Consider the following 10,080-nt stretch of genomic DNA (forward strand, 5'->3'; position numbering starts at 1 on the left):
AGAAACAAAATATTTTTTATTTGTAGCTTTTTTTTCAAGTAAAAGCTTTTCCTTTTACAAGGTAATGCAGACTATGGCTGAGAATCATGACTTTTCAGAGACTTTGAAGACGGTATGAGACAGCTCTTGCTTTTTGCGCTACACTCTCTCTCTTTTTCCTCTTGTCCTGCTATGGATTATCGTTAAACAGGGTTTTGTACTGCAGGAAATTGTAACATGCTGCCTTCAAGTCACAAAAAAATTATTAGTGAGGAACAATAGCCAAGACCTCCTTATGGTCCTGTGCAGCACTTGTACAGATTCTGAATACAGATTGCATTCTTATAGGCTTTGTAGCCACACTTACTGAAGTTTAAAAGTTGCTTTTAGGATGCTAAATTGGGTGTCAAATACCAGATTTTGCATTTTACAGTGAATGCATTCAGTATACTTATTCCTATGTATTATTTATTCAATTTATTTATTTAGTGCTATGTCATTTTAAAAATGAGTTCTTGCCTGGATGCAAGAAGAGAGTGAGCCTGCTGGATCACATGAAGGAGGCCTTTCCTCTTTGGTGTTATCACTAAAAAAAGCTATATTCCTTGTATCCACCCATCCCATCTCATTGATGGAACAGAGAGAGGGACCTCAGGTTGATTTCAGGACTTGGACAGCTTCATGTGGGATAAGGCAGTTCTTGATTTGCCTTGGTCCTTTTACAGTAGCACTTTAGGCCGGGCCTGGAAATAAGTAGTAAAGATGGCACATTGTAGTAGTAGTTATTGCAGAGTTAATGCATTCATTGCTTTCCACAAAAGTACCTCAAAGTGACCTATAAGAATAAAAAATCCATACCAATACAACATTTAAAACAGCAACAATACATTAAAAGTGACCATCTACTAACTATAATTAATCAGATTACTCCATCCCATACACAACATAAGCACGATCACCAAGAAATGCATAGCTAAAATTTCCACAGGAACCACAGTGATATTAATGCTCAAATACGTGGGAAGAGAGGATTTCACCTGGCAGCAGAAGGTTGTTAATGCCAGGGCCAGCTGAGCTTCCCTGCAAAGAACATTCTACAGATGGGGAGCTGCCGCTGAAAAGAACTCCACCCTTTGGACTTTTGCTAGAGGGGCACACAGAGAAGTGCCTCTGTTCTTAGATCAAAGAGTATGAGCCTACCCAGACCTTCTCATGGCACTGGAGAAGGAGGAAATGGTACTAATCAACTTCTCTTTCTCTTGAAGGTTGCGCAGGTACAAAGTACTAGGAAGTAGCAGCTCTGATTCAGACCTGATCTCTCGCCTGGCTCAAATTCTTCAGAATGGATCTCAGAAACCACGAAGCTCTTCTCAGTGTAAGAGTCCAGGGTCTCCACATAGCCCCAAAACACCACCCAAAAGCCCAGTCGTCCCCAGACGCAGTCCCAGTGCCTCCCCTAGGAGCTCTTCTTTGCCTCGTACTACCAGCTCCTCACCATCCCGGGGTGGGCGTCCTCACCATGAGCAGAGGAGCTCATCCCCACATCTTGGAAGGAGTAAATCGCCTCCCAGTCTTTCAGGCTCTTCATCTTCCAGGAGATCCTGCCAACAAGAGCACTGCTACAACAAGTCTAACAAGAATGGGTTGAAAGGATCTAGTGGCTCCTGCCACCACTCCTCTAACGTTAAGTCTCCCACAGGGAAGAGCAAATCAGCCAGTAAACTTAGCAGATAGGAACTGAGTCTGTGTCTGGTGTCAAAGCCCCTTAATCCGATGCATGTTGTGTTTGTGTACTGTGTATTTAAACAAAAGTCTTCTAAAATCAGTGTTCATCCTGACTTTCAAAGGAAACAAAAATTAAGATGAAATATTTATAAGGTCCACTTTGTATATGAGTGGCCAGGCATTTCCTAAGAACATGCAGCAAGCAGATCAGGGAGGCTAGAGGGCAGGGATGGAGCATCTGGAAAGTCCAAGATGTGTGAAACAGAACAGTGTCTTGGAGGTGAGTGTTTTTAATAAGATTTTAGTTTACATTTTATTTAATATAAAAGCATGACCTGTTTTAGGCTCTTTCACAGTTATCAAACCTGAAACCTGAAATTAATTTCACCTTGGCACTATTACATCTGAGGTACTACTCAGCTGTGAGTGTCTGTAGAGTTTTTAAAAAGCACATTATTTGAAACAGCAATACTCCTGTAAGTTTCTATCAATGTTGGGCTTCACACATCTGTTTTCAAGTTGCTCACTGCCCATGTTCCTTGTTGGTTTCTACTTCCCTCCTTTTAAAGCAAAAACAGAAAAACTCAGCATCTTGTACCACTGTATATTTAATGTGGGCTACATTCTTATATGCAGTAAATGTGTACAAATCTACTGAAACCAATGTAATTTAACATTTATGTAAATTTACCTATATTTTCAGATTGGTAACATTCTATTAACTGCTGTTCAGATCCTGATTCTTGGACAACTTGATCATTTATCTGTGTGTGAATTTCTGGAGTTATGGCAGGTTTACATCATATCATATATGAAGGATCTGGAGATGATGCTCACAGTCTGAGTTAAGAAGGAAAACCAGAAGAGTTTGGACCCTGGAGCATTCCTATAATTAAAACATTTGTTTGTGCAATAGTCTCTCAGGGTACAAAGGAGAGCCACTGTTAAAGCTGATCAGAATTTACCCATCGGGGTGAGATGTTTAGTCCATTTACCTACCTTATTTACAGTGTTCCTCTCAGTGTAACTGTACTGAGGAAGAGCAAAAATGTTTACACACTTAGACTTCTTACTTGAGAATGTAATCTAAATCTGGAAGATAAATGAAGCTTTCACCACCTACTAAAAGGACACTGCAGAGCCTTCATACGTAGTAGGTTAGAAAGAAGCAGCAATTCCTTTGTTTTCTTAAGAATCTGAAAAATAATACTTGATAGTAAAACCTACAACACTATTTCTCACATGTCAACATCCCTAAACCTATATTGTATGTCAAGAGCACGTCTGTCCAATTTGCAGATGTTGCTACCAAAATCTGAACCAGGTAATCATACATGTTTATTGGGGGTTTGGGTGGAAGCCTGCGCCTCTGTAGCTTCCTGCAATACAAATATACATAGTTCCTTACTCAGACATATTCTTGTGTTTAGGGACATTATAATTTGGAAAACAACATACTGAAAACTCATGTTTAAGGATTGTCTTCCATTCCCTCTGAATAAGATCAGTGGCTTTTAGTTTTCCCAAACTTTATATGGGTATCATTTTATGACTATTTGAGGAATGACTTGTTTTGCTAGATTTAGAAATCAATGGTGGATCACATAGGGATGTTTTAAAATGGATACAGCTAGCTCTCCAAAAAGGTTCCTGTTGTAGGGGATACTGGATGTGTGGGTAAATTTGGAAATTACTGATCTGCTTGCTATAGTCATATGCCTGTAGCCAGCATAAATTATTTTTAATTTAACTTTGTTTTATTTAACTTCGTTTGCTGCCAAAATAGTATCTTTGGATGGAAAAGGGAATATTTTCTCTCTGAGCTAACACATTTCTAATGCTGCATTGAAGCTGCACTGAATTTCTCTGGTTCTGTCAGAATGTGTTGGAATTTTTTTACTCTTAAATGTGTATATTGTTTCCCATAAGTAATGTAGCACAGTGTGAAACCTTAGCCTCATTCAGGTTTCAAACACTACAGAGGAATGCAGTAGGGAGAGCATACCTGCTGTTTCTTGAGAAACTATATGATTTATAAGACCTATTATGTTGTATTATATTGTATGATAGGTGCTATACCAATAATTGCATGTTCTCATGGTAAATTATATATTATAAATATTTATAAATATAAATATATATATATATATATACATATGCTTCTATATCCTTAACTCTCTCATTTGCATTTGTAACATTATGGACCACAGACAATGCAGTACTCCTTCAGTTGCGTGCCTGAATTAAATACCCTTGGCCTTGCTGCTCCCATTTCCTGGCATGCACAAAGCTGAATATTCTTCATGCCTCAGTTCAGGACTGAAGGGTTGGTGGTTGCTCAGCAACTCAGTGTTCAGTATCAGCTTTGTCGCTTCACTTTTAAATTTCAGAATGAAATGGAATGAATCAGGGGAGCTATGTATCTGATGGCCAAGTGAGATGTGTATTCATGATTTTGACTTTTCATCTTTCCCCCACATCTTTCCATCAGCAGGCTTTCGTGTTGAAATTGTTCCTTGTGACACTGGGCAGTGAGTGATGATAATAGATCAATATGATACAAGCAAAGAAAATTAATTTTCTCTTTGCCCTTGCCTTGTCAGCTCTTCTTCTCTTGCCCTCTCCCATGTCTATGAGAAGCTGCTGGGACTCTCAACCCTTCCCTGAGGCTGCAATCCAAGTGTCTGTGTTCTGGTCTTCACATGTTACCAAATTTTATAGAATTAATTTCAGCTAACAAATTATCCTCATAGAGTGTAGTTGAAACATTCTACATCAGTCTTCCCCAACCTGGTGTCCATCAGATTTCTGGACTATGGCTCCATCCATGATGGCAAGTTATGCTGGCTGGGACTGTTGGAAATTGTCCCAAACTTCTGGAGGACACCAGTTTGGGAAAACTGGGTTACATGACATGCCCCCTTTTGAGATGGTACATAAGTGCTTCCAGGGAATAATTTATCATGAAGGTAAATAATTCTTGTTGATACAGAGGTACATCACTTTGTGATAACTGCCTTGAAACAACAAAGTTATGAATTCTTCATGCTCATTCTTACATTTTTGTGAGGCATTTAATGTCATATAACCATTTGGTTCCTAAAGTTCAGCTTAAAAAGGCATTCCTTTATTTATGACTTGTTTAAACTGCTTGCAATATTCAGTTTTTATATTTTATGCTAAATCCATGGTCATGATGCTTCTAGAAGAGCCCTGGAGGAAAACCTTTATAAACATGCCCAGAGCATCAGTATTAGAAAAACAGTTCCCCTTGCATGTAGGGAGAGGCATATCCCAAAGATGTATTTTCATGCTTTGCTGTCAGGGACAAAATAATTCCTATCCTATGCATTGACTTAAAAAGAATGTTGTCAAAATGCTGTTATACATTCCTCTTACTTATGGCATATGTATGCTAATGTTCAAACTATTTTGTGTTGAAATGCATTTGTATTTCTTTCCATGTTGTACAAATGCAGTCGAGATATAGGTCAGACTAGAAGGTAACTGTGGAAAGCACAGGAGGTTGCCTATGTGTTTTTTTAATGCAGTGACTGAAAAAACTATTTTCTGGAGTTGTCACTTTGCCAAACATCTGATCCAATAGTGATTAGAAATCCTTTAGTTTACTAATGAAGCTTTAAATTAGCATGTTGACTTACTATTAACCAACTCATTTTCTTTGTCTTAATCCGTTGTTTAGTTTCTCCATGTCGTGTCTTACACAGAGATCTGCATAACCTTTACCACTTCTGGAAGTGAACCAAATAGATATTGTGAATGAATTTTGATTACAACAACTCTAGCCACACAGTAATGAAGTGATTGCTGTCATGGGGTTAATTTGAATTGCTTAATCTAGTTTGTGTTGGATAATAAAATTCAAATTTGAATATGTAAATCAAGGGCAGCAAAGAATTAATAAGCATGGCTGGGATTGAATCAGAACAAATAAAACTAATTTCCTCATTGGCTTGAGCCAGAGTAAGGAATAGTTGCACAATTTTCTGAATAGGCTGCAGACATTTACCCACAAACAGCATCATTTTGCCAATGAGACACCATTGGTTGTATCCAGCAGCATCAATCAGCTGATGATTAGGAGGGTTTCCCAACTCTTTGGAGCAGGTTTAGGAAGGGCAAAGGGACTGCAGCAGCGGATTAGGGGAATCACCACAAATTGCTTCCTTTCCTGTTCTGATGACAAAAGCCTTACTGTCAGCTGAGCAGCACTGCTCAACTTAAATTGAGAATACTACCCCAAAGCAGTGACAGGTATAATAGATACAGTACCTACTCTACAGATTCTCTAAACTGTTGCCACTTTGTGCTGAATACACTTTATTTCACTGCTTCCAGGAACATCACAGCATCTTTTGCACAGTTTTTAGTATTATCATTTTTAGGCTGCTATATTATGGTATGTAGATCACACTTCTAAATGGTATTGATGGGAAACATCTCAGAATTAGAGGTTTATTGCTGGCAAACTCCATTTTTACCTTGTTCAACAAACTCTTCTATAATAGTTGGAGGGACACTTGTCACATCCCTGACACATGTTGTGGCTACAATATAGCCTTGCTATACGGAAAGGGAATGCAGTTTGAAACTTATGCGTAGCACCTTTGTAGGGTAACAATAAGCCTAGCATTCCTGTGATACTCATGTACTGCCTGTGGTAAGGGTCATTTAGAGGTTTTAACACCTGCCTTTGAGATTATCTGTCCCTAATGCTATTCTTTAATAGTAACAAGAAAATAGAGTTGTCCTTTTTGATTCAGGTTTCCTTTTATTTTAATTCTACAGTACAACACGTGTATTTGTGGGAAATGTTTTGGATATAGTCTCTTGCTCTTGATAATGTTCTATCTGCTACACCTTGCTGAACATCATCTCCATCAAGTCTAATTAAAAGAAATTACCAATATTCAAAACCCTGCTCTAATTTTACCTATGGCTGCTTATTTTTATAATTTGCAAATTTAATGTTCTCTAATGCCACCAAATGCAATTCCTCCCTGAAGTAAACATAAGTAATACACTGATTTGTCTACAGTAGTAAATCTATGAAATGCTTTGTATCACCTCCCATTTCCAGAAAACGTAGGACAATAATTCTAATAACATAAGGAAGACAATGAATATATGCCAATAATGTACTTAAATTCCTTGAGTATGAAAGCGTAACTGTGCCTGCATTTTAAAATCTATTCCTTCAATTTATCTAAAATATTATTTGCACATTTTCTTTCATTTCCTCAAAACAAACCAATTAAAAATGGTAAAAATGTAATAGGCCAACTGGTTTATTGGCATAGCCGAGAGAAAACATAACCTTGCTGCTTTTATAGGCTCAATGCTACAAGATGCAAGACAGTGTTATTTTCCCAGTTAGTGCTAATAGGAATTAAGATAGTGCGTATCTTGTTGCATTGAGCCTCCAAGTTATATGCTGTGATTCCCAAATCACTATGCTGCTATACTGTCTCCTGTAGTCTTGGTCTTCCTGCATTTTGAGTTAAGGACAGCCCAACCCGCCAGGATAGCGGGCACAGATCTCCTTTGCCCAGCCTTGCACAGAGGAAGGATCCTCTGACGGTTTCCTTTTGTCCTAAGATCAGGTTTGTTATTGTAGTGACTCCTCATAAGTAACATTTATTTAAGAGGGGAAAGTGGTCAGAGAATCCACTACAATGCTTGCTCCTCTCTGTATTAGTATAAAGCATACGTGGTTGCATAGAGGAAATTTCTGCAGAGCACTGACTCCTCCTATGCACCTGAAAATTCTGGGAGCTGTGACAACACATGGGGGCTCACTGAATGAATGAAGACCCCCATCCCACAGTATGTTGTCCCTGCTGCCTTTGAGGATTGGGCTGTAATGGCTGACTTACCCAACTGATCCCCTTAACTGTTTGAGGATTGCCCAGAGCATTCTGACATTTTAGGGTAGTGCCTAACCCCTTCCTTTGTCTCAAAACAAAAAGCAGGGAAATAAGAAAGGCAACTTTTTTGCTTTTGTTCTTGTGTAGTCTGCTTTTCCACCAACTAAATCTGTTGTTAGTAAAACAGGTTAGTGGAATGAGTGGGCACAGGCCTTAAACCAGATATGTAGTATTGCTTATTGTTCTGCATGTCTTTTAGTGATAAATTGATTGATACCTGTACTTATGAACAAGAATTTGTATATAACATAGCTTTCTCCAAATTTTGGCCTTCCATTTCAGAGGAACTTTTTTTCTCCTCACAACCCTACAAGAATAGTTTTCTGAAAACAAACAAATTGAGTAAGATGGAATATTAACAATTCTAGTCATAGGATCTTAGGCGAGTGTGTTGCCTATATCATCTACATTTATGTAATTATTATCACAGCAGGCTGTGTGCGTATATGTATATATATATATATATAGAAGCGTATTGTATGTTGGTCTTGTTTTTTAACTTGGTGATAGCTCCATAATTTTATTACTTTTAAATGGCTTTGGTCTCTAGTAACAGTGTCTATTAACAGTTAATAATGGCCAAAAAACCCTAGTGCTAGAAAATCTTTAAATTGAACTTCTGCAGCTTTAGACTAGCAACTTGCTTTTATGAGCTCAACTCAGCTTGCTTGTAGGTAATTTAAAGGAATACAACTTATTTCCTTCTGCAATAAGTGGTCACAAGGACATAATGCAGAGAGGGACTTCTGAGCAGTGGTGCACTCCATTATATCTAAAACTTTCATATAGTTCTATAGACTTAGGAATTTGGGTTAAAGTTCAGAGTTCATCTGTCATTCGTACTAGAGAGAGCAGTGCAACATCTAAGTAGGCTTTACCTTGAGTGTTCATTCAATGAAAGAGATTTTCTGACATCTGAGTGTATGTAGATTTAGAAATTTAATTCCTTGGGTCTTTCACAAGATCTTTGCTTTGGTAAGCGTTGACTTTTGCTGTTCTGCATTTGGATCTTGCTATCTTAGTTTTCTGCCGGACATACTATGTTGTACTTTTGTCCATTTTTATGCAGGCATAATTCCCCATAGCATTAGCCAAATTATTGCCTTTAAAGGAACTAAAAGAATGAGCCGCAGAGGATAATTGTGTTTGCCATGATTTCCCCTGTTAGATATAAAAAATATACATTTTGTGCAAAAGTGTATAGATTGTGGATTACACCAGGAAATGTTTCAGCTGCTCTGGCTCACATATAGCAGAGTCAAATTAATACAAGGTTCTATCCAATGTTAGTCAGACCTGGAGGAGACTCAAAGAAATTGATGGTCATGAGTAACAGGTCTGTAGGTCTGTTAATTTCACTGCGTCTGAGTATGAATAATGTTAGATACAACTCACTGATACATAAAAGGCTGCCTTTTAAAAAGGCTTTTTACACAAGTCTTCAGATGAGCAGTATTATGCATCTAGGTGGTCCTCCAACCTCTCTTGCATACTGTTCCTTGGTGGCCAGAAAGTACCGTATGTTTCTGTAACTCTCTCCCTAAACATCTGCTTTCTTACTGAACTATTCATGCCTGATCATGTTTTATATTTGGGTTTTCCCCCCTAACTACTTTACAACAGAATCCAAAAATGAAGGAAATGAAGGCTTTGAAACCAGGAGTGACCTCTGAAGCACTGAACTTCTAACTAATCTGAAATTGCTTAACAATATTTTAAAAATGAATTATTTCAGAATTAGAAAAAAAATGCACTTCTTATTTACTAGAAAACATTTAGCATCTCGAGAATAACAGTTATGATGATGATTTAGGTAGAAAGTTGTTCTGGAGAGGTAACTTAGTATCGTCAAGTATTCCAGTCTTTCCCCACTTCTTGTTTCCAAAATTCAAATTGGATGTCTTTTTATTTATAATTTTTGCTCAGTTGTTTAAGAACATAAGGTACTGACATAGTGTCTTTGTAATGGTCATTTGTACATAAAGGTGTAGTTATTTATTTCCCTTCCCCCATTTGTATCATATCAAGGCTTTGTAAATGTTTTAAGTTCTGTTTTTCAAATTATTTTGTATTTTATTTTTATAAACTGGTTCTAAATAAAAAAAAATCATTCAGCATGCAAACAATTATTTTGCCTACATTTGTTCAATTTATTCTATATGGAACTTGACCAAAAATAGTTCTGGAAATGCCTTCCTTTGAAAAGCAATGAAGTTTATTTCCTATGAAATGGAAGTGTGGTGCTGATCTGTGAATTACCAGTTTTGCAATGTTGATGACATATTAAACATCTTTCCCCCCTACAGTAGTGAAATGAAAATGGACGTTTTTCTCGTTGCTTGATTTCTCACCATTGCATTCCATAAATCACTGCCAGGTGCAAATTGCAATTGGGAAATATACACCAAGTTCCTTTCAGTGGGAGCAA

General features: G+C 37.6%; 1 protein-coding gene across 5 annotated transcripts in view; it reads left to right on the plus strand.

The window, feature by feature from the left end:
- The window catches only part of TTBK2 (tau tubulin kinase 2), a 48,387-nt gene extending 38,609 nt beyond the window's left edge, over positions 1-9,778 (plus strand). For 3 of the 5 annotated variants that reach the window (XM_083606268.1, XM_083606270.1, XM_083606269.1), the window contains one exon: positions 1,245-2,287. In XM_083606268.1, coding sequence (XP_083462394.1) covers positions 1,245-1,713 — 469 coding nt within the window. In that variant the 3' untranslated portion in view covers positions 1,714-2,287. Of the gene's footprint in view, positions 1-1,244; positions 2,288-2,407 lie in introns of those variants that run through there. The other 2 variants (XR_014546302.1, XM_083606271.1) reach the window with 2 other exon arrangements.
- The last annotated feature ends 302 nt before the right edge of the window (positions 9,779-10,080 follow it).

The sequence above is a fragment of the Podarcis filfolensis genome (genome assembly GCF_964270895.1).
Source record: "Podarcis filfolensis genome assembly, chromosome: 1".
NCBI lineage: Eukaryota > Metazoa > Chordata > Lepidosauria > Squamata > Lacertidae > Podarcis > Podarcis filfolensis.